Source organism: Bradysia coprophila, unplaced genomic scaffold (genome assembly GCF_014529535.1).
Source record: "Bradysia coprophila strain Holo2 unplaced genomic scaffold, BU_Bcop_v1 contig_138, whole genome shotgun sequence".
Lineage (NCBI taxonomy): Eukaryota > Metazoa > Arthropoda > Insecta > Diptera > Sciaridae > Bradysia > Bradysia coprophila.
Genome location: NW_023503409.1, coordinates 8,578,743 through 8,603,925, shown reverse-complemented (window position 1 = coordinate 8,603,925; position 25,183 = coordinate 8,578,743). Strand labels below are relative to the sequence as shown.

The following is a 25,183-nucleotide window of genomic DNA, read 5'->3' as shown; positions in this document are numbered from 1 at the left end:
ATAATTTATTATACATCCAGAGCATGGCTAAATCAAAGCTAAATTGGCAATAAATAAAGAAAAAACAAAATAAAAAACTTTTCGTTTTTATAAATTATCTGATCTTTTGTTCAAGGAAATTACCCGAATCTTTTAAAAAGTGGCAGGTAAGTATGGGTATTTCAGCTTCAAATTATGCGGGGAAAAGGAGTAGGTATTTTCAGACGTGCGCGCAAAAGACTGAGTCCATTTTTTTTAAAAGCTGGACTAACTTTAGATTTTAAAGAAACACAAATGTGCAGTACAATAGTGTCAATCTGTCCCATTTAAAGTGAGAAATTAAGTGAAAAATAGAAAATCTAACACTCAATGACTCGACGGCTGCTCTTGGTATCCCATTTACAATTTTATTCTTTTCTGAGCAGCATTTTTATGCTTTTAATACTCGGATCAGCAAATTTTAGCGGTAAATTTATTTTACATGCTACAAGCGTCGAAAACTGTACTTTTCATCAGGGACTAAACTAAGGAACATCGCAGGTGGGAATTTTGTAGCTTTCACTTTCCTAAAAACTAAAAAAAAATGGAAAGAAAATAGGGTTGGCATGTAAAAAGTAACACTAAAGGAACTAAATCATTCGAAAGGTCTTGGCCTAGAACTACTTTCAGTGGAGTGGCGCACAGTGTTCCAAAACGTTACTGCCACATTCATAAATCTATTTTTGACATCAGTACGTCACTTTGCGACCCCTTTATGTCCGGAATTACCCTACAGTAACAGTAGACTTTCGAAAAACCAAGAAAAAATTTTGTTGGTTTTTTGGGTTTTGGAGCCCATTTTCCCTGTGAGGGGTTTGTAAATTTTCCATGTTAAATATAAAAATCCTAAGGACGTTGCAACTTGCATTGAGACACCTCAAGCATACTCCTTATGGTATTTTCTATGTTCCCGAACCTACCTGCTCACCAATCGCTGTAAAACAGATCTCTTATTCCAAATTTTCATCAATAACCAAAAAAATTCAAAAAAGCCTTATGAAATAAAATCGTTGTCTCTAACATTTCTGCAGTAGTATGTGAAGGCGAGAGGCAGGGGAACATAGAAAATACCATAAGGAGTATGCTTGAGGTGTCTCAATGCAAGTTGCAACGTCCTTAGGTTTTTTATATTTAACATGGAAAATTTACAAACCCCTCACGGGGAAAATGGGCTCCAAAACCCAAAAAACCAACAAAATTTTTTCTTGGTTTTTCGAAAGTCTACTGTTACTGTAGGGTAATACCGGACATAAAGGGGTCGCAAAGTGACGTACTGATGTCAAAAATAGATTTATGAATGTGGCAGTAACGTTTTGGAACACTGTGTGGCGTATGAAACTCCAAAATGGAGTTATTAACAAAAATGTGTATTTTGTTTCTCATTTATTTCTCTCTGGTGTGTTAACGTAAAAATCGGTAGAAATTCTCAAAAAATGTCTGTAAACATCCGAGATTTTTTCAGGTTTTTTGGACCCCTATTTATCGATGAAAAAATTCAATGATTTTTTTCCATATGCTAGACAAAAGTGCTACTACCGTTTTTGGTCACTTGATTTGTCTTCATGGAATGTGCCTATATTCTGTAATTTACTCAGAATATTTGAAAAAATATTTTTACCTCTAAGTAGGGGTCCAAAAATTCTGCAAAAATCACAGATGTTACAGACGTTACTTGAGAATTTTTTCAGAATTTTCAGTTACATCCATCGAGAGATATAAATTATAGACAAAACTCACCCTCATACCCAAGAACTCACCACTATTGTGATTTTTAGGGCTGATATTCTACCAAAAACACCTTTTAGTCCAGTAGACCGATAATTATCTGCAATTTTCTGGAATTTGATTTTTAGGTCATATTGTGGACGCATTTTCCACAGGTAAAAATACACCCCTAACATGACCGAAAAATTAAATTCCAGAAAATTGCAGATAATTATCAGGTATGATCGGCAACTTGACTAGACTTTACATTTTGACATTTTGAATGATTTTTTGGATGAAAGACCCTAGACTTACGGTCAGGGGAATAATTCCCTTTAAATCGTAATAGTACATTTCGTACCTAGGACCTAGGTCTTTTTTTAGCGTGTAAGAAGTTTCCAGACAGAGCCGAAGGCGAAGACGAAGTCGCACGTTTCGGGTCCTAGGTATCAAAAATATATTTACGTCAACGTCCTGAACGCATGATATTATTTTTGGATAAAAATTTTTATTTTGGCGCCCAAAATTTTGTGTTTAGGCGCCCCTTCGAAAAGTTTCCCACCTGCACAGAAATCCTTATTTTAGTCCCTGCTTTTCATGTTTCAAGCACTACTTTCGACGCACTCAGCATTTCGTGTGTTTATTGAACTCGGCTTCGCCTCGGATCAACAAAATTCACACGAAAACTCTACTTTACATCTTTTTATCCCTAGTCATGCAAACTACTATTATTGTCTTGTCTGTCACATGAAAACAGAGTTGCGGAGTTGAGAAAAGGCTGTGTTTCTAGCCGATGGCGTACTGTCTTGCTGGTACAGTTTTTGTTGAGGCGTTGTTTGCCTTCAGCTCGAAAGACAACCTTCCCTCAACAAAAAATGTCACAGCAAGACTAGCAAATATAGTTCACGTCGTAAGAGACCGTTTTGCATTTTATTTTGTAAAGAGATGAACTACCTAGGTTGGAGCTTGGAGCGAAACGCCACTGATATCAACTTTTCTCCCTTTTATGTGGTAGCTTTCCTGCACGTCACCTTATGTAATCTTGCACCTGATTTTTTCTGAGGTTCAATTGGCAAACATGCATTATTTTCTGACCCCAAAATATTTAATTTTACTTCTCGAAACCGTTGTTTTATTAGTTGCGCTATTAAAATACAAAAAAAATGAGCCATCACGATGTGTATGATGACCTCGGTTATAATTACACATCTAGAGCCTAATATGGTACTTTGCACTCGATGTCATAAATAACTATCATCATTCTTCTATATAAACAAACACATCGAATATACTTTGCGATGTAGAACGTTTTAGGGTATATAAGACGACAAAAAAAATGACAAGCTCTGGGTAATATGGTCCTTTATACAGTAAAATGTATGTTAAAAAAAATGAAGGACAAGAATTGAAATCAACCGATTGAAAATACTTTGATCGATGGAAGTGATAGACCCGATAATAATACTGATCATATGCTTGCCGTATGTAACAGGTTAAATGTGTTTCAAAGGAAGGAACAATTGAATGAAGGCATAACATTTCCTTCCTATTGTTGAACGTTTGTCATGCCTTCCAGGCAGGGACTATTTTGAGAAATCGAATTTCTCAAAATTTCTCAATTATTTCTCAAAGAATTTCTCAAAAATTTCTCAAATTTCTCAAAATTCTCAAATTTTCTCAAAAATATAAAAAATTTCTCAAAAATTTCTCAAAGATTTCTCAAAGAATTTCTCAAGAATTCCTCAAATTTCTCAAAATTTCTCAAAGAATTTCTCAAAAATAGTCCCTGCTTCCAGGTCTAAAATTAAGTACATCGAACGATTCAGGGTGTTGCTTATGCTCCTGAAAACCAACAAGAAAGATGAAATAAATCTATTAACAGAGTTGGCAAATAATGAATAGGCCGAAAAAAAACCGAAAAAAATAGTCACAATGTTTATTAGTAGGTTATTCGTCTGTTATCGATAACGACGACAGAAATAATGACAAGCTCTGAGTAATATGGTCCTTTATATGGTGAAATGCGTGTTAAAACAATTGAAGTACAAGATTTGAAATCAACCGATAAAAAATACTTTGATCGGTGGAAGTAATAGACCCAACAATAATACTGATCATATGCTTCTCTTGATGCTTCCCGTCTGTAACACTAACAGGTTAATACGAAATGAATTGACCGTAAGTACAAAGTAAAAAATTTCCACGACTCCTCAATGTGCAGTGCACGGCGAGCCTAAACTGAATCGATATCTGAACCGTCTCACACCGATACCGTAATCCGGAATCGTGCTCATTTAAGACTTTCGAATCATTTTCTTTCTGATGTTCAGAGTTCCAAAAAATTACGAATTTTTTGTTGATCTTGTTGCACGCAGTTATTTCGATTCAATGACTTAACTATAGACTGTGGAACGCATTAGGACCAAAATTGATATCATTTTTGACTCACTTGCTCAAACAAATGAATACAGTCGCCTGTCGCCTGCAATTTTTCCATAATTTTATCAGTTGCAAAGAAGTGTGTTGCAAATTAGTTGTGTTCCTGTTTGGCTCGAATGAGTTCCTGATTCCGGGACTTTGTATCTGAATTTGTATAGGACTTGAATTCGGATTTAGAATTTTGGATCAATTTCCTGAATCAATTTTGTGAACGCGTGAGTTTGACTCGTATCACAAATTGATCGCTCATGTAACGAATTATTTCCCTGCATACAATGTGTATGGTCGGCATGGTCGGACATATTATTACTGAATTACAAAAATTGCTTTCGGGTAAAATTCCAACTTTTTTGATAAATGAATAAAAAGAGACCATTAAAGTAACTGGGTGCCTAATGACGGCTCGTTTATTTAATACAAATCTAGATAGTCAAAACGACAGTGGTTATCTTGGACACATCATCCGCATATTTCGCCAAAATCGGTTCAACTTCTTCTCTCACAAATTCGTCCACTTGTTCGGGAGCTCGACCAATAAATGTTTGCGGGTTCAAGATTTCGTCCAGATGCGGCAGAATAGGTGCAAAATAGGCATCGTTCTTGATGCGACTCACCAAATCATTGTCTCGGCCGAATCGTTTGACTTGCTCGCCGGCTTCGTGTGACAGCACTCTAATCTTTTCGTGACAAATCTGTCGATCACCGCCATCCTTACACATGGCCATGATGATATTTTCGGTGGCCATGAACGGCAATTCGAAACTGATATTACGTTCAATTACTTTCGGATAAACGACCAGGCCTTGTGTGATATTCAGCATAGTCGTCAGCAATGCATCGGCACAGAGAAAACTTTCCGGCAAGGTGATTCTACGATTGGCCGAATCATCCAACGTTCGTTCGAACCATTGCGAAGAGAACGTATTGGCAGCATTCGCATGAAGTGTCATCAGATGTCTGGCCAGCGAGCAACATCTTTCCGATCTCATCGGATTGCGTTTGTAAGCCATCGCCGACGAGCCAATTTGAGTCGATTCAAACGGTTCCTCGATCTCTTTCCGAGACATCAGTAAGCGAATGTCACAACCGAATTTGTAGATGGTGGCCCCTAAACTTGCCAGTGCGCTGACAATTTCCAGGTCAACCTTTCGACTGTAGGTTTGACCGGTCACCGCATAGCACTTATCGAATCCAGCCAATTTAGCAACGCGTTCATCAAGTGCCTTGACCTTTTCACCGTCGCCGTTAAAAAGTTGCAAAAAGGAAGCCTGAGTTCCGGTCGTGCCTTTCACACCGCGAAAGCGTAGATCATTCAAACATCTACTCAATGCCCGTTCATCCATTAGAAGTTCGGATATCCACAATGTTGCCCGTTTTCCGACGGTAGTCAGCTGAGCTGGTTGCAAATGGGTAAAACCAAGTGTCGGCAGAGAACTAAAACGAAAATCGTCAGATCTGACAACTCAACGTGACAAATACAGCTCGTCGTTGTACCGATATTCTTTAGCGAAGCTGGTCAAACAATGGATCACTTGTGCGAGCTTCGGCAGCACAAGTTTCAAGGCACTTCGGATCGAAATGAGGTCGGTATTGTCGCCAACATAGCAGGATGTGGCCCCTAAATGGATAATTGGTGCAGCTAGTGGACATTGTTCCGCAAATACGTGAACATGGGCCATTACATCATGACGTGTTAAACGTTCTTCTGCAGCAGCTTTCTTGAAATCCACCTTGTCCCAATTAGCCTCCATTTGTTCAATTTGTTCGGTTGATATATTTAGACCCAGCTCCTGGATTTGAAACACAATTGATTGTCTTTTACTTGACAAGGAATCATTACAGTTCATAACTCACCTGTTTACCTTTGGCCAGCATAATCCACAACTTGCGCCAAGTGGAAAATTTGTGCTGATCACTGAAAATGTACAGCATTTCTTTGCTAGCATAGCGTGTGCTCAACGGGGACACATAGGTGTTATGATTGCTTTCCATTCTTATTTTCTCGTTTAGTATCCACCCAAAATCCTTAGGAAGTTTCTCTGGCAAAATTCGACTGTAGTTATGGAACTTCTGTGCAACTGTTACGACTGAAAGTGGATTCACTTCTGTTCTGGACGAAAACAATTGTACGATAACCGGAAAGGTCAATTTGAGTTGATAACAGTTGGCAAAGCAACAAACAACGTTTAATGGAATAACAAAGAATGACGTAAAGTCGTTCCAAAAACAGATTTCGGTATTTGTGTACGGCGTGAGACCATCAAAACAGTGTCTAGGTTATATTAAGTTGGTTAACATTTTGCTTTGCATCGAATGATAAATCCTCGGTCATATGGTCTTGACAGTACTGTCATTGGTATAGGGTTGCCATCAAAGCAAAAATTCGAAAAGATGAAAAAACCTAACGAGGCGAAGCCGAATAGGACAAGCTTAAGACGTGTCCTGAAAAAATTTTGCTTTCGTCACGAGTCACGAACTACGTTTTCTGTGCCGTAAGGGTCATAAAAACAAAACAAAAACATTTCAACAATTTCAGCTTTTCTTAGCAATCACTTTTCGATCGTAGGTGCAGTGACGAAATACGTCGAATTATGATTCTAAAGGCACAGAAATTGACATTGTGAGTTAACTCAATGAAAGTATACTCTGTTGGTATTGTCGAATTGTCAAAAAATTGGTATTGTCAAAATTTGTATGGAGCGGAGGAAATCAAGGTTCTTTCAGAACTTTGGAGGAAATAGCGATTTCATATAAAGAAACTCATGAATGAAAATCATTGAAAGGTGAGTTTGTTTATATGAAATCGCTATTTCCTCCGGTTTGCATAGATAGACCATACCTGGTTTGTACATTCATTGAGTTAACTTGTGTCACTGTATTATATACTAAAGTAACTTTAGTATGCGAGTTGATATAGTATGTTGTGTTACAAGTATTGTAATGTTGATTTTTTCAGCACTAGACCTAATTGGGTCGTGTGCTGAAAAAATCTCATTACAATACGTGTAACACATCATGCTTTGTGCCGACCGAGAATTGAAATAGACAAGAGCACAAAAAATCATAATTTTCATTGTAAACAATCACTCTTCAAATTTGCTGTAACAACTCATACAAATTCCATATCAACACTGCTTTGAGTGTTGTAATATCACATCAAACGGGTGCGGGTGCTGAAAAGAGTCACTTTACAACACTAAAATGAGTATTTCAATTCTCGGTGGCACAAAAAACGTTTATTTTAGCTCGTTTTTATAAACAGTTGAAAAAACGGTTATTTCAGCTTGTTTCTATGAAGAGTCGCAAAAAACGGTTATTTTAGATGGTTTCTATATGAAGAAGCGAAAAATAGTACATTTCGTACCTAGGACTAAAAGTCTTTTTTAGCGTGTGAGAGCGTCGAATACGCTAAAAAAGACTTTTAGTCCAAGGTACGAATAATATTTTTCATATCCGACAGAGAAAAAGTGCGACAAAGAAGAACTACTAGAACGGTCTAATAAATCTCTCATTTTCTCTTCATTGATGATTTAATTCTGTTTAGTTTCACTGAAAATCTTAGAAACTTTGTATATAAAATGCCCCGGTAAGAAATGACGTATGTTTTCAATAAAAATTAAACTCGTGTGAATTGCGAGAAAGAACTGGTTTTTACATCGAAGCTTGATCTGGCTCGTTTTAAAGCATTAAAGTGTTAAGAATCAAATGCCTGGCTTCATGCAAATCCTTCTTCAAACATTGGAACTTTTATGGACAGTAACTCAATAAGAATTTGTATTGGTTTACGACTAGGTTGTGATATATGTTTAGTACACAAGTGTCTATGCGGATCTGTAGTATCCGCCAGAGGTCTGCATGGATTGAGTTGCCAAAAAAGTGCAGGCAGATATCTACATCATATAGAACTGAATGAAATCATAAGTCGAGCTCTTATGTCCCTTCATATTCCAAACCACCTGGAACCAAAAGAATTATCAAGAAATGACGGAAAGAAGTCTGATGGAGTAACTTTGACGCCATGGTCTAAAGGAAAACCATTGGTCTGGGACGAACCTGCGTAGACACGTTCGCTGATTCATACTTGTCGAAAACATTATTCAAATTTGATCTAATAATTATATTCTTTTAGCATTTGCAGTAGAAACTATGGGTCCTTGGAGTACAGAATCAAAAAATTTCATCAACAATATTGGTTCGAAGTTGCAGGAATTAACTGGTGACAAGAAATCAAAATTTTATCTAACACAAAGAATCTCGTTGGCTATTTAACGCTACAGTGCTAGTTGCGTAATGGGAACAATTCCTGCGGCGAAACCTTTCGAAGAAATTTTTTATTTATAATGTATTCTGAAAAGATCCAAGTTTTTACAGGTTGGGATGAGGGCTTAGCCTGACCACCTTTTCTTAAATTTCTTAAATAAATCTTTAAAACAAAAAATGAATGAAATTCGGAGTTGGCCAGTAACGCTGCATATATGCAACGTGAAGATAGTTCCACTTTTGAAACTTTTTGGATCTCGATCTCGTTTTCTAATTTTTTGGATAGTATTCTGCAAGAAGAAAGTTTACTTTTTGTGGAAGGGCTTTCCGTGAAAGGAAAATCTATGATTTTTGGGATGGCTTTTAGGAAACATTCTACATCGACCTTAGCCATCTCCAATTTATGATCTCTTAGAAAACACTCAACAACATCGAGTTCGTACCCTTTCCAAAATTAATAAGATTTCCCAGACTTTCATGGACGATTGCTAGCTCCCAAAATACTTTTTAATGGAAACATTGCCCGGTCAAATTTTTAAACAAAATTTATTAGATTAATCGTCATCATCGGACATATCTTCATCAGCATCTCCTTCTTCCTGCTCCATATCATCTTCAGCATTTCCACTGTCTGAGGCCGTTTCGTCATCGACAATCGACTCAAAACCACCGTCTTTTGTCCAGCAGCATTTTATCTCCAAATTGAATGTGGCCATTGGCTTAGCGATTAATTTTAAAACTCTGAAAAAACGAAACATTCGATTATGTTTAAGCAACATTGGATGTTGGATCATTGTTCTGTGTACCTGGCTTGTTCGGGCGTCAATGCTTTATCCTTGACACAAACTGTGTGCTCTTTATATAATGTAACGATTCCCTTTTCTAGTTTAGTTGGCAGACCAAGCGCTCGTAGATGCGGCTCGATTGCATGTGAAAAGTCTTCCATTGGACCTACGAATAATTCGTTAATGACATCATCTCTCCACAAATCAGTCATTTCTATTGTTCCCTACCTTCAGGTAAAACAACAGTTTCTGTTGCCACGAAACCACTTCTTGCGTACTCCAACGCTGTGTAGTTCTGAGACCATTCTATAACTTCTTCTTTTGACCTTTCAGTGAATAATAAACCGCATTGACCCTGCAGACGTTTAGCTAGCTGATGATTGAATCAAATATTTAGTTTAAATCAGGGGCCTGAAGGAACATTCATCTTCTATACCTTATGTAGATCCACTTCAGGTTCATCACTTTCTGATTTGCCGAGTCCCAGCTGCATTATCCGATTTTTGCCGAAAATGAACCGCGAATTTTTCTTCCACTCCTGTCGAAGGTCTTTCAGTAGGTTGTTTCGCATATTTTGTACGGAAAACATGAAAATGTTTGGATACTTTGTAACACAGTTGCGAATGTCATCGACTATCTGTTGTTTCCACTGTAGACCTTTTCGCGTTGTTTTTGTCAACGAGACTAAAACAAGATTTTCGTTTAGTTTCTTTTTCTGAATTAAATTTTACGGCTGATTACTGACCTTTCTTATCTCTCTTTGATCTAGGCATCACGAATTCAAATCAATTAAATCGGTTAAAAATGTGAAAAGTGTCCAAAATTAGCAAAGAAACTTCTAAAATGCTCGTGGTTTTCACGCACGTGTGGATTGACAATGACAGAAATACAATATTTTTCGTAGTAGATTCAATGTTCATCAGTGTTGCTAGAGCTAATGTTAAAAATTGTACAAGATCGATTCATCAAGTGAAAAATAATCTGCGCAGATAGTATTTAGCTATAGAGTGTTATGAGGAAAGAGAAAGAAATACTTTGACAAGTACTCCAAGGCAAGTTTAATTAACTGGTATTCGGTCGTCTCGCTCCGATCATAACACTCTATTTTAAGGTAGTGATAACAGCAGGTTAAGACCAAGTAGATATAGTGGGGAGGTAATGTCATATACAACAACCAAACTAAATTTTAAAAAAATGTACAGAAAAATGGGCCATTGGTTTTCAGATAGTTACCATTTAGAGAATTTTTTTGGTTGCTTCAAACTCTGCAAATAACAAAAGTATGGTTATAGTTCTACTGAAATTCGGTAGAAAACTATAGCATTTTTCATGTTGCAATCGCATTCAGTGTATTAAATACGAATTTTATTAAATGAGACTCATTAAACACTTATTAAACGGCAAGGAAACTTATTTCAAAAAGATTTTCCTATGAACTTTATAGAAAATATTTTTAATTACAGTTTCAGAAAAATTGAAATTGTATGCAAAATCACATATAATCAACTGGAACGATTCTATTGTAACTATTCTATTGTTACCGATTAACGAATCCGATACTGAACACGTTGCCGGTTATTGCGACTTCTCAACTTTAGGCACACCGGAAAGTGCTAAGGGAGTCAAGGAATACCTCCAAATAAATTTCTAAAAATTTGACTTTTGATTTTTAGAAATTTATTTCCTCGACTCCCTTAGCACTTTCCGGTGTGCCTAAAGTGCCTGCTCGAGCATTATCCCCTACGTGATAAATTATGTCAAATTTCGCAGTTTACTGCCCTTTCGCCAGAATTAGATGAATATCAAATCTACAATCGTTTTGGCCCTTTCGCCAGAATTAGATGAATATCAAATCTACAATCCTTCTGGCCCTTTCGCCAGAATTAGATGAATATCAAATCTACAATCTAAATTTAAATTCGATTTGTAAATAGTTATTTATAACATCTTGTGCAAAGTACTTTATTTATCACGTACATTGTACCGTACTATCGACGGTACTCGTCAATTTAAGTTTTTGTTAAGTTGTCATTAACCTCAATCGATTGACGTCGACTGCGTGCAAATCGCTATTTCAACTCATTCAACATGTCTGACAGCTGAGATCGTGTTTGACGTTTACAAGGTCATGAACGTGATGTATTAGCCTCAACGTAAGACGCTGAGTTGCTTAAATGAAATAAGACAAAAGGGTGCGATCTCGATACAACTGTCAATACTTCGAAAGCAGGTCAAGCTTTTCAAGTTATTTTTGGTGAGTATTAGTGATTTTTTAGATATTTACGATAAAGGATAAGACAAATCAACTGACAACTGATTACCACATTCTATTTTCTATTGTTGTCGACATTACGTTATACTCTAATTTAATTTCTAATTAGAAAGTTATGCAAAAAAATATTGATATTCCCAGTACGACTCTGCACAATCTACTCCAAAATCGAACTTGACAAACGCAATTAGTTGGCAACATTGATTCGTAACTTCATGCCAGTGGAATAAATTTTGCATAGATTTTAAGTTTATCTCTGAAGTTTTATCTCAATTTTAAATAAAAAAACTGAAATTTTGTTTATAAAACGCAAGCACTTGGATGAAAAGAAGGAATTGGCCGAACAGACAAATAAATCAATCGAAACGAATCGGTAAGTTGGCTTAAAATCGACCAAATTTCGGCAAATTTTTTGCTGAATATTTTTTCCAAAATTTACCGTTTGCCCTACGATCCATCAGAATAATACAATTCGGCATTGTCTAATTTCATTGACGAATCTATATATTGGCATTTAATTTATGTTCTAAGATAACACAGAACAAAAATTTTAATTTTCTTTTTGCACAAAATGAGTTCATTGAAATTCATCTGGCATCTAGTACATTCAACATTCATTCATTGAAAATTCATTCGAATTGCAGTTTGAAGTTTTGTGGAAAAAATAGTGTGTAGTAATTTCGTGCCATTATTTTGTGCTTAAATCCTTTCGTTTAATCCTTTCCGTGAGTAAGTACCATTAAAATTCCATTTGTTAACTATCGCTGTATCATTTTCACCAATTGTCAACGAACATTAACGTGCATGTACTGTGTAAAATCAATTTGAAAAAAAATGTTGCGGTGTGACGCATTCAGGATTGAAGGTGTGCCATTGAGTTCCACAAGAAATTCATTGTCGGCCATTTTACAAAATTTTCGACTATATATTTCGTCTATGTGCGAGCTCGGATAGGACGATTTTTTTTTTCTTTCTTGGTCTTATAATATCGGCACCTATTGGCAGATTGTAAAAAAAAATTAATCGGACACCGGTTTCAAAGACCTTCAAATTCAAAATTGATGTTGCTGCATTTTCTGTCGGTTTAATCGATGGACTGAGATTTAAAAAAAAAGAACGAAACTGCTGCAGTTTTTGTTATTTTTATTAACTTAAATTGCGATATAGATCTACCGGTTCCATTTGAAATCAACCTACCCCGACTAGTCAAACCGAATGTCATATTCCTAATCGCCGTTTATGAATGAATTCTCAGTCACACTTTCAATTTTTTCTTCTTCTTTCATCCGGTTGCGTCAGAAATCTTAACAAATATATTTGCGAATGCAGACAAATCTTATAAATTGTATACTGTCCGCCCGTCATGATTGATTAATTCAGTGGATGTGAACTGGCGTGTTTTGTCACTAATAAAATGACTTAGACGATTTAACGTTAGTCATCGTCCCAAATTGCTCTGAATAGTCTTGCGGCTTTTCGTTTTAATTTTCTTTTAGTCTGGTTGCAGACTGGTTTGCTCAACTTCAAACGTTCACAGTCACTGACGTGAAGCAAGTCCACGACAGAATAACGTGAGCAGTAAGCATGTCACTTGTGTCGTTGGTTTAGAATTGGACAGTTTTCCAACAGTTTATTGATTTTTGACAGGGTAACAGAACATAATCATCTGACGTTTATTGCTCTATAAAGATTGCACTGCCTGTCAATACATTTCGATAATAATTTTTGATTGAACCGGTTAATCGTTCGGATACACTCGCGATAAAAATGCGTTCAGAAACATCAGAAACATCAGGGCATTCGTTAAAATTCAGCATTTTGGTAGACATCAGACATTCCGACAAATTTACATTACAAACTTCGTAAATTGAATAAGCATTGGAAAAACATACAAACAAATGAATTTACAAAAGGAGGTAATGATACACACCATTTGGTCATGTGACATGGAAATGTCTATTTGCTCACTTGTGAATGAGTGGGAAACGTATAGCTTCGGCGGTATTAATTAGAGCAGGTTTCTGTGTTTGTAGTAAACATTTTTTCTTTTACTTATTTACAAACGCGCGACACACGCAATAACATTACCTTTTCTCATTAGACCACTTCATCGCAATGAGGAGAATAATATATTGGCTCGACGAGATTTATCGGTCGTTCCATAAAGTTTTTATTCATTTCGACGCAGATAATTGCACCTGACACAAATCAATGTATAGTTTACGTAGGTGGGTGTTCGGCGAACGGCTCAGCACCTATATATTAGAAAATCTTCGAAGCTAAGGGTAATCTGTTAAATGTTCACATTGAATACGACCGCTTAACACTTTCTCCATTCACATAAACATAATTCATTACAAATTGCCGATTAGATAAATCAACTTCGTTTGTGTATACGCACACATAATAGCCGAGTCTCGGTCGTTTTAAGTGGCGAAGATAATTCGAAACAATTTTTAAACATAGATATGCGTACGACAATTTGTGTTTCGTTCAAACGACATGACAGTTTTAGTCGGAGTTTTTCACTCACTGCCACTAAAAGTAACAATCAATGCTCAAATCGTATGTTATTATTAAAATGGATAATGTGTGTGGACGTGTGTATAGTGTGTGTGTGTACAGAACAATTTAAAATGTACACTACACACCAGTCGGGGTCACAATAAAATTGCTTCTGAATTGAATCGTATATGCTTATGCTTTACAATATTATCATCATCGCGCCATCAATTACCATAATATAACATGCTCCTCTCAATTTCTTTGCCATGCTATTACGTAATGTACAGCAATTTTTTTTTATTTTGCATAGAATCGTGTATCTTTGAGACTTACGCGCATTATCTATATATAAAACACGATACTATACCGTGTGTATACATGTGTTTATCGGTTAACATTTTCCGTTTTTTTTTTTCTTATTTATTCAGTTGTGTTTGAAAAAGCGCGAAATTTTTTTTCTGTGCTTCTCATTTCTGTATTATAAAAATTGTCAATCAACACATGGTGAATGAATTCCTTAGAAAATATTTTCGAAATGAAATAATCGTCTTCATTTAATAGGATACGCGGAAAGGTTCTTTCAATTGTATATTGATGCGTTTCACTTAAGTTATTCGCCGTACATTTCAAGCGGAGAGAGAACACACTCGACAATGCTAAAATAATTAATGCGCAGTGCGTGCAATTAAATGTAAATGAATTCTTACGGTAGATTAACATGTACATACGACGCTATTGCTTAGCAATTTTGTAAATTTAATTTCAATAAAACGAGAATTCGGTAAATTTTTTCGGAATAAAATTTTTGCCAAATTTCTGAGCGAAAATATGAATTTACAAAACTAATGAAAAATTCAGTAGCTTCACAGAGAACAGACACACTCAAACATTATGATGAATCATCTGAAAGAACGTTGTGATTCGGTTGTATATTTTGACTAAGAATAATGAATGGTTGGGCAATGGGCATGCTAACAACATTTCTCTTGCACTTAAACTTTTAAGCATTTGCCACTTTGATGTTTCAATTTTTTGGGTTGACCGTTTAATTGGTTAAAATGGTCGGTGAACTGATGGTGGATATCTTCCGTCTAATTGAATACAAAACTGAAACTCTCAAACAACATTTCGTGAAAATTTTTACCATCAAATGAAATGTACGAAATGTGTGTTTAGGATCTGGATTATGGTTGAACGTTTGAATGAGTATGTTTACACATTGATTGTATTTGCCTTCATGGGGTTGTACACGAAATAACGTCATGTTTCTGTCATATTTTTTTGTACGAGAATGTACAGTCTACCATCACTCGCAATGCACGCCCTTCATTTCTTCTCCATCCCAAGAATCGTGTGCTGAATTTCTATGAAAAGTCCATCTGAAATCGAAGCAGTGAAATAGTAGATTCCCTGGATGCTGCGAAAGTAATTCGTTACAAAAGGCAAAAGTTTTTGAGCAACATGCTCGCCCTCGGCTCGGATTCACAAATTCAACACTTGTCGAAAAGACATCAAACAAGGTGCTCAACAAACACGAGTGAGCATGCGTGTATCACAAAATTGTTTCAGAGTTAATGAATTACTTAGTATCCAATGTATTCTGATTGATTGCCTGTCCAATGCGACAGTTGATTTACGTAAAATGAACCGAAAATATTCCTCATGGAGTGGACCATTTTTCCAGGGGAGCAAATTGATATGAGATGTCAATGTCATTTGAGATGTCAAATAAGTTGTCCTTTTCACCCAGCTAACCCCAAAAAATGTTCATTTTTTAGATTAGCTGGATGAAGTTGAAAAGTAATTTGAGAATAGACCGCAATTCAACAATGATCAGTAATGGTCGACTTTGTTGGTATTTTTACTTGGGTAATGGTCGACTTTCGCATGGGGACGACAATAAAATTGTTTCCTTTCTTCATCAATCTTTCTCAACCATTACCACAACTCTTGTCCTACACCACCATATGCTAGTTACAGAGCTCAAACAGCTGAAATATAAATCAATATGAAAGCATATTCTGATGGCTGTAGGCCTGAATGCCTTACATAACACGAAATACCCAATGAATTAATGTTATCGTATTACCGTTCACGCCGGTACAGCCTAATTTTCAATTTTCTTTTATAAAATCGTATATAAAGGGATCAAAGAAACCAAACTCTATACACTCGCTCGCAATCATTATAACTAAATAACATAAAAGAAAAGCAGAAGAAGATAAGGGAATATTGTTGTCCATTAGAGTTATGGTAGTCCATTATTGATAGAAAATCGACTTGACACAGTTCTTTCTTCTCTCGCAATATTTTCTTTTTCTGTTATTGTTAACAGAATCAAAATCAAACCGGAAATAGTCATGATTTTTTGTTCGGTTTTCTTTCAGTTTTTTTTTTCTTTTCTTTCTTCCTTTCAGTTTCCATTCTTTTCTGAAGTGTTTTTCACCAACCAAAACATCATCTCTTTGCCATACTTATTATTATGATTATTGGTCGTTGTGATACTTCCATTATAAGAGTTTTTCTTTTCGGTATGTATACACAACACACTCACACAATTCTATTGATATTATATGACGATGATAAATTATGTACATGGGCGATTGACAAGAACGCTTAGTGAAAGAAGATATTTATATCAACACGGTGATAAAATAAATGTCGTATTAATTGGATCAGATTTATTGCGCCTGTGCATCATTTCCATCCACATCACATGATACAATAATTTCGGGGTTAAAATTTGTGTTGTCTTTTTTTTGGAATATTTTGTATGTGAGGTGCGTTGTAAATTTTGTGTTCTAGCCGGAAGGAGATGGAACGATATTACCAAGTAGAAAAATATTTAAAAAAAAAATTCCCCAAAAATGTTCGTTGATTTTAAAAATCGATAATCGTTTTCCGCTTTGTCAGGTTGTTTTTTTCTTCTTTTACTTCATTATTTTCCAATCGTTGGGTGGGAATGTTTGCTCTATATAATTTTTCTGTTCAATTTAGCATTTGGTTCCGTTCTGTTTTCGCAAACAATTATTACATCAATTTCTGATCGAATTCCTCAGTCTTTGTACGACTGAAACTCTTATAGGAATTCAAGATAAAATTGAATGATTTACGTTGAGCGCCCACACAATACATAATAACTAGTTTCATACGAATCGTCAACCACCTACAATGTACACACAGCGCGTTTGTTGTTTTTTTTTTTTAAACAAAAACAAGTTTGTGTCCTTAGGTCAATCTATTTCATGTTTCTCCATATATATTTTCGTAGCTGTAACAACGTCTCTATCAAATATTATGTAATAACACTTCGGATGAAAAGAACATTATTTTTATAGGGAGTCGGAAGCGACCTATTCCATTTTATGAATCATTTTTCCCCAGTCTTACTGGCAAATAATTGAATTTTCTTCGTCGACATTTTCAACTCATAGATGGGTACACACTTGTCAGTTGGAAAGTTAAATATTTCCGTTCTACGGTTAGTTAGGAAATGGATTCCTGAGATTTAATTTTGAAGACAAAATTGATATAAAATCCTTCTATTCGAAAAGTGATCACTTCGAATGATGGAACAATGAACGTTTACAATATTATTACAACATCACCGACAGTTGATTTATCTTGCTGGTACACAGCACTCAGACCCGTGCTCTTTGTATAGAAGTATTTGATTAAATTACTGAAGTTTACTTTTTCATAAAAGACTGAACGTTATTTACATTAACCCTCAGTCATTTAATGTGGAAATTTCGTGGAACTGTAGCACAAGAATGTAATTTAGAAATGGGGCCGCATATCGTAATTTATTTAGCCGTTTAATTGAGCCGGTGCCTTTCTTAGTGTTCTGTAGTTCGTATAATGTATTGAAGCAAGACGAGAAATACTGTGGTTGTCTTCATTGTTAGCTGAATTGCTGACGCAATTGTAAATTCGGCAAATACAAACACAGTGCATATTTGACAATATTTAAGGCATCTCTGGTTCGATAAAATGAACTTTGATAAAATGAAGGACGCGATGGCTCATTGGTTACGTACTAGCCATCCACCAAAGTAATCTGAGTTCGATTCCCATATCAGAAAATTACTCATGGAATTCCTAAAGTCCTAAAGTTACGTCTAGTCTACGTGTAGGCGTCTGAATTTCCTTCTAGAACATTTGTAGACTTTCAGGCGTGGTTTGGACGTTACTGTACTGTTATTGACCATAAGAGGCTGTTGAAGTCTCTAAACAAGCAGAAAAACTTTCCATTTTACTCTGGGATGTGCCTTTTAAACCTCGGCTTCCCATAGTTATGTAATCTACCAGTATGTCGTTCTTTGCTTACATGGTTCTTATTCGTTTAGATGGATCGTTTTCTTAGTGGTAGAAGTGGTAGACTACCACTGCTAGTAGTTTTACGACAAAAAATATTGTTTTATGTGTTGGCCAAATTTACATTTACATAAAGCCTATGGTCAAATGTACACTGAGACAAATCTCTTTATTTAAACATCACTGATGTCATTCCGCTTCTAAATGTAGACAAAGATGCGAAAACTCACATTTCTCAGAAAACAGCGATTTGGTGCTCTGAGCCACACACTCATACCCATACGTATAAGCACACCGGTTAGAACGTCGAAAAGTTACATGCATTCGATTTCGAACCGAAGTACAAAATGGTTTATTTTAAGCTCTCCTCCGAAAATATATCAGTGATACACAGATAATGGATACATGTGAAGATTGTCTTTTTGTATACATAAAATATGAGATATTTTTAGATTCTATAAAATTTAACAAACTCAAACGAGATATGGTTTAATTTTAACTTAAATCTCAACATTTTTTTCTTTTTGCTTGCTAGTTTTATATGAAAATCATATAGATACACACGTACGGGAGAGAGAGCAAGGAGTTATATCATATAGCTGTAACGAACGTTCTCTAAATGGTTATTTAATCGAATCTCGAATCCGATTTTAAGTTCTATTAATATTTGTATAAACCACGACGAAAATTCTTCTGGTGGCTGGCTGTGTGCAATCGATTCAGTTTCCATTGAATATTTGAAATGGCCAGTAAATATTTGATTGGGTAGCTCTCATGAAATTCAATATCGATCTTTATGAAAATCGAGATGAAAGTGTTCCGCTTTTGTTACACCGTTCCATCCTTTGACGGAAATTAGTTTTTGGTGTACCATTTTCACCCATTAATTCGAGCCATTCGAACGGAGACCATTATAATGGGAATTTTTTTGAATGGTTTTTCCAAATCAATGTAACCGAATGTGACGTAAAATAATGCAAAATAAGCGACGAAATCTCTCTTCAGTAATCTAGACGTAAATCGGTAGTGACATTGAATCCAATTTTAATACCCACATTGTATGCTCGATATTTCGTTACATTTAATTCTGTTCATTAAAATCGGATTTGAAATGATAAATATAACAAAAAACAAATAACAGAAATTTTGTTGTGCGGTTTATCATTTCAAGCAACTTTGTTTTTCACATTTCCAGTTTATACTTTATGGTGGAAAAGTGTTTCAAGTTTTATTTAATTAAGCCACGATATGCCATTAAATTTTACGTCACTCAGCCTTTTTCGCCGTGGAATTTTCGTAATTATTTTGCATTTTGCTTTCAATTCGAAATGGAATCATTAAAACTTTACTTTGTTTCTGTTGTTGTTTGCTCGAAAATTGTAATTCCCATTCTAAGTTCGATTAAAAAGTTTTTTTTTTTCTGTTGTGTCCACGTAAAGGTTTATTTTGAGGGTCGCACTCATAAAGCAATAAAAGCGGAGTGTAGAACACGAAAATTGAACCAAAACTTTTACTTAGTTCGTTGTTTGCAATGTAAATAACGTTTCCTTTTATGGTAAATATCATTTTATGCGTCTCACATATATATAACTATACACCCATGGATACACACACACATTATACACGCACACAACAAGTGTGAAGGTGCGACCTGGTCTGATTATCTATTTTGATAAAGCAATAACAATTTAAAAACTAACCAAATAAACATCAAATTGAACCCACAGGTTGATGGTATCACATCAAACCCAAATCGATCCATTAAATTTAATTATTATGTGGTCGTTTTCCCTTTCAATTTCTTGCCAGGCTTTCAACAACGTCATTGTTTGTTTGAAGATTGTTTGGTTCATAGTCGATCTTTATCACAGGGTCTGTCTAATTTAAGGGGTTGGCTGGAATGTTGGAATTTCGTTTTTTTATTCAATTTTATTGGAAATGTATTCGATCTGAGTATCTCGAAGTGAAGTAGTGTTATGGCTTGATCAATTTGTAACCATGGGTACTAGAAAAAGAACCCAATGGGTGGAATGAAAAATTAATAGAAAGAAAATGTGCAATTCGTGAAATGAATTTTCAAAGAGATTTATTTGCAATCGTCCATGACTACTTAAGAGCCAGCTAAATGTAACATTATCGTAATTATTCCGACCAACATTTTTCCTTTGTCGTAAAAAAAAATGTCAACCTTCAGTTGTATACCAGACCACATAGCTTAATTGCTTTTCCTCTTGTTTTATTACAACGGGGAAAATGATTTCAACTACAGGTGTGTAGAGTAGAGTATACATATACATGTACGGCCTTGTGTTTCATGTATAACAATCCTTCACATAAATAAAAACTAATTTAAATGAAAACTAGCAGGCAACATTTGCGTTTTAATAAAAATTCAATGAATTGACAGATGAATGTATTCGAATCAATATTTTCCTGTTTATCACTTATTCAGGAACGATATTATTATTATAAACTTCCAAGTAATATGAAAAAGTCTACATACACGGGGGGTACACACAAGTATGAAAAGAACCACTTTATGAAAATTTATGCTGTAGCATCAGTCTCGCATATTTTTTTTATTTTTATTTAAGGGGGTTGTAACCTTATATGTAGAAGAAAAGACGACGAAGAAAAAAATGAATAAAAAAGATCCGTCCATAAGTATTCCGTCTTGAAAGGAATTTAATAAAACCTTGATTTATGTGGTTGTTATTAGTGCCAAGGATGACACTCTCGACTCGAACATTTCCATGTAATATGCAAACATTTACGACAACATTGTCATATAATTCTGTAATATAATTCAATTTTCACATCCATAATAAGTTTGTCCTTACGAGCGACGGACATTAAAATTAAACGAACGAAAAATCCTTCAAACGTCAGTTAACTGAAGTACTGTCCGTTTGCAATGAAATTATTGATTGAATTTCCTTTGTTTGTGCGAATTTATTTTCAATTTAATTTTTTCTCTTTAAAAAAAAATTGAATTTTGTAACAATATAGAGGATGTCTACACGTTGTTGCGTAAAAGCGACGTTAAGCGAAAAACTTATGTGTCATTTTAAACTTATGAAAACGGCCAGCGTATTTCATTAGGTCTGTTATTAGATCCGTAATACTTTAGGTCCTTGTTTAGAAGTTTTTATTTTGCCGAGTATGTGGATGAAAACCCGAGCCGAAGGCAAGTAAACACCCAAAATATAAAGTTAAACATAGCTAACGCCGACCCGTACGAAACACCTATTCGTATCAAAAGCCTTTAATGTGAAACTCTTCATTTCTTTTACTTCATTCTCTACTGAAAAGCTATTCGCCCTTTAAAATCACTTGCATTATCCACTCTTTGCCTTGTTATCATATACAAATAAATTGCCGGAGGCAATATAGACAGCCCCGTACGAAGTCAACTTTCATAAATTCCTATTTAAACAGCTATATACCGCTATATTTACATATATTTTCCTATAAATAAACATTTCACAGATGAATATGCTATTACATAGCTCTATATGCCTGTATATAGCTCAATATAGGTGAATATAGATATATATATAGATGTCCATATATGGAATGCCTGAAACACGCCACACACATAACAAATTATTTCCATGTTAACAGAAACACTCTAAGTATCTTTTTTCCCAAGATATTTCTATTTTACTAAAATCCAATATGGCCACCGGCAGCCATTTTGTTAGGAGACCGGAAATTTTATCGACACTTTACATTCCTTTCAATACCTTTCAAACAAAAAAAAATTCATGAAATTCGGTCAAAATTTACTCGAGATATTGACAAAATACTCCACGTTCACTGTACGGCCGAGTAGCCAGATAAGAGCTCACTCCAAGAGACCTAGCTCACGCTCCGGAGAACATAATTTCAAAAACTTTTTTTCCCTGATTGGTACGGTCAATACCTATCTAATAAAGCTAAAACAGACGAAATATGTTGAAATGTGGCCGACCTACAAGCAAAAACTGCTTGCCGCACTGTGCCTGTTTCACACCAAGGGGTCTAACTCACGAGTCGGTCATCCGATTTCCATAAACTTTTTTTTTGTCGATCGGTATTGTAAATACCTTTTATTTGACGTATCAGTTACAAGTGGATCGTTTAAATGTCCGGAGATATCTTCGAAAAACCGTAAAGCACTTATTGGGCCACAGCTCAGGAAGGGTCGATCCAAAATCACTCATCTTCGAACTTAGCCTGTCTTTTGACATACCAAACGGGAAAAAAAGAATTTTTAAAATCGGATGCGTTTTACTCAAGGTATCGTGCAGACGGACAGACGGACAGACGGACATTTTTTTTTCACTGATTTGGCATCTCTAGACAACCACAATATAGGTTTCCCCTTACTCAGGGAGTCCAATTCGACGTGTTACGGACGTATGCGTAAACGCATAAGACCCCAGTACTTCGTACGGGTCTAAAAACAATTACTAGGATCGAGTTTCGACCTCAATCATATCAAGTAATGACTCAATTTTCTTTTATATTCAGGCGGACCAAAAACGTCACATTCTTTCACCAGACAGATCGACAGTCAATACGACAAAATTTCTATCCAATTTTTCTACCGTACACTCAGATAGTTGTCGACCATGTGAACAATAGGACAATAAAATCACAAACAATAGAAGCTTTCAAATTGTTTGTAATTTTATTGTCATACTGTTGACATGTTCGACAACTTTCTGACGTATAAAATAGTATCTGTTACTAGGACCAAAAAGGTGTATTTTTGACCCAAGACGACTGAAAATAAAGTGGAGCGTAGGTCCTAGTGACATACTATTGTCGAATAATTGGTATGTCGTTGAAGCTTCACCACTGGCTTCGATCTGAACTTCTGTACATTCGGAGTAGATTATGTAACGTCAGTTAGTTAATTGAAGTTTTACAGTCGAACTGAAATAGTTAATGGTCAATATCGTTTAAATTAAGTTGACCGTAAATTAATACTAATAAAGCGATGGTTGACTGCACTTCAATGGTGTAATGTTCGATATATTCCATTGTTGTATCCTGTTTCGTAACTCGCATATGAACCATATGAATACTCATCGGGAACGGGGTTTTAACCATGTTGTAGTACATATCCCTTTCCGCTATCTTGCATTCTTGCGTCATTTGTTTTGATTTAACATCTATCGGAGGAAATGTACGGACGTAATTCGTTATACTTTACTAGGAAAGATGCAATTAAATAACATCGAATCGATATCGGGAAAGATACAAGGCTGAAAATCATAATGCTCTTTCAAAAATATTTAGCAGTGAAACTATCTTCATTTTCATTTCTAATTGGAAATTCCATCATTTTCCGTTTGTAACATGACTTCAATTGAATATCGCAATACTCGCAATACAAAGGCAAATGATAAATTGATTGCAAACTTTTCGAATTCCACTAGACTACGCCATAATTAAATTTCCATAAAGTATCGATGCCATTCGTGCAGCTGCAATCATTAAAACAAAATTTACGTTATCCTATACCATGCCATGATTTGATAGAACAACAGCCATTTGAAACTTAACAGCAAAATCCATCATTAGATCCAACAATCCGTCCGAAATAATTGAATAGAAAAAAAAATCATTTTAAACAGCATTCTGAAAAAGGAAATAATGTAATCCAGTTAGGGTACACGAGTTCAATGAATTTTTCTTACGTGTTGATCGAATGCTAACACGTTTAATTTATGTTTACCGAATCTAACATTGCGTGTAAAAAGCTTGCAATCCCAAATGGAAAATATACCGTTCCTTTGAACCCTTCAGTAGCGCTGTCTATTTATTGCAGATATAATACACGTACGTGTAACGTCATGTTATGTAATGTAACACAATTTTCTACACAAAATGACGAAGCAAAGCATTCTTTATGGAATATGTTTTATTTCGCGAATCAAGTTTCTGAACATAGAAAATAGCAACTGCTGGGACATTTTATGATGCCAGCGATCCAATTATTCTTCTTAAGTACGAAAATATACAAAAGACATAACAGAATCTTTATTACATGCAATTCAAGTTGTGTGTGCACACGCTTGATGTCGTTGAATTATATTTACAATATTGTTAAGTTTCTCGCTACTTTTGTTCTCGTGAAGATATCTGTTGGCATGATCTATTCCTATATGTACACAAATCTGTTATGTGATGGTTCATTTCGTGTATTTCTCTCCACATAACCGAAATAGAAGATTTTCTTCTTCTTTTTTTCCTTCCTTTACTGTTCATAGAGTATACCTCAATCTGTCAATTTAAGCATCCGTGCCTGAGAGCTAAATGATCCCAAACATTTCTTTTCCCGACTTAATAAATATTCAATCTGATGTTCGTCTCACATTCTGCATGAAGAACAGTGGAATTGGGAAAATATTTTCGTTTGCCCAATTTCATCAATTTTGTATTCGTACATGGACTGGCATATTACAAAGAAACAAATGTGTTTTCTCATTGCGATTTGTGGATGATAAAGTTAGCTTTTCATACGAACAAAGTCACATGGATAGACAAAGAATTTACGTGAATTTGTTCGTGAAAAAGTTGAAAAGTTTTAACTGATTTGCCTTTAGCCCATTATTTTCTACATCCTTTCAACGAACGCATTTTTATGTTTCCGTTTTTTTTTTGTTCATTCATTTAATTACTTTCTTCGTCTGTCGTTGTACTTGGATTAATTAAAGCCCACACCGAATTCAAAGTAAAAAAAAAAAGTTGGAGGAGAATTTTCCCGAAATAAAAACAATCTGCGACTCACCTGACGCCAAAGTTTTCTTATTTAAGTTAATTTGTTTGCAAATGAAACGAATAGCACTCTACTCTACTCCATATCGAGAGTTAAAAAGTTTGCGATTTT

General features: G+C 35.3%; 3 protein-coding genes across 7 annotated transcripts in view; 1 reads left to right on the top strand and 2 right to left on the bottom strand.

The window, feature by feature from the left end:
• Positions 1–4,539: 4,539 nt before the first annotated feature.
• Positions 4,540–6,505, bottom strand: LOC119073856 (adenylosuccinate lyase). Its single transcript, XM_037179719.1, has 3 exons — positions 6,016–6,505; positions 5,656–5,951; positions 4,540–5,595 (listed from the first exon to the last, which is right to left on the bottom strand). Exons 1-3 carry the CDS (start codon positions 6,151–6,153, stop codon positions 4,584–4,586), a joined length of 1,446 nt encoding a protein of 481 aa, XP_037035614.1. The 5' UTR covers positions 6,154–6,505; the 3' UTR covers positions 4,540–4,583.
• A 2,454-nt stretch (positions 6,506–8,959) lies between these two features.
• LOC119073888 (mRNA turnover protein 4 homolog) lies at positions 8,960–10,089 on the bottom strand. Of its 2 annotated transcripts, XM_037179776.1 has the most exons (6): positions 9,952–10,019; positions 9,869–9,890; positions 9,643–9,782; positions 9,435–9,579; positions 9,228–9,372; positions 8,960–9,162 (listed from the first exon to the last, which is right to left on the bottom strand). In XM_037179776.1, exons 3-6 carry the CDS (start codon positions 9,775–9,777, stop codon positions 8,976–8,978), a joined length of 612 nt encoding a protein of 203 aa, XP_037035671.1. In that variant the 5' UTR covers positions 9,778–9,782; positions 9,869–9,890; positions 9,952–10,019; the 3' UTR covers positions 8,960–8,975. The 2 variants fall into 2 exon arrangements, with proteins under 2 accessions (XP_037035671.1, XP_037035670.1); XM_037179775.1 differs by having other exon boundaries at positions 9,643–9,890; positions 9,952–10,089.
• Positions 10,090–11,662: 1,573 nt separating this feature from the next.
• The window catches only part of LOC119073887 (14-3-3 protein zeta), a 31,966-nt gene continuing 18,445 nt past the window's right edge, over positions 11,663–25,183 (top strand). For 2 of the 4 annotated variants that reach the window (XM_037179772.1, XM_037179769.1), the window contains exon 1: positions 11,993–12,207. The gene's annotated coding sequence lies outside the window, so the exon portion shown is untranslated. Of the gene's footprint in view, positions 11,852–11,992; positions 12,208–25,183 lie in introns of those variants that run through there. The other 2 variants (XM_037179770.1, XM_037179774.1) reach the window with 2 other exon arrangements.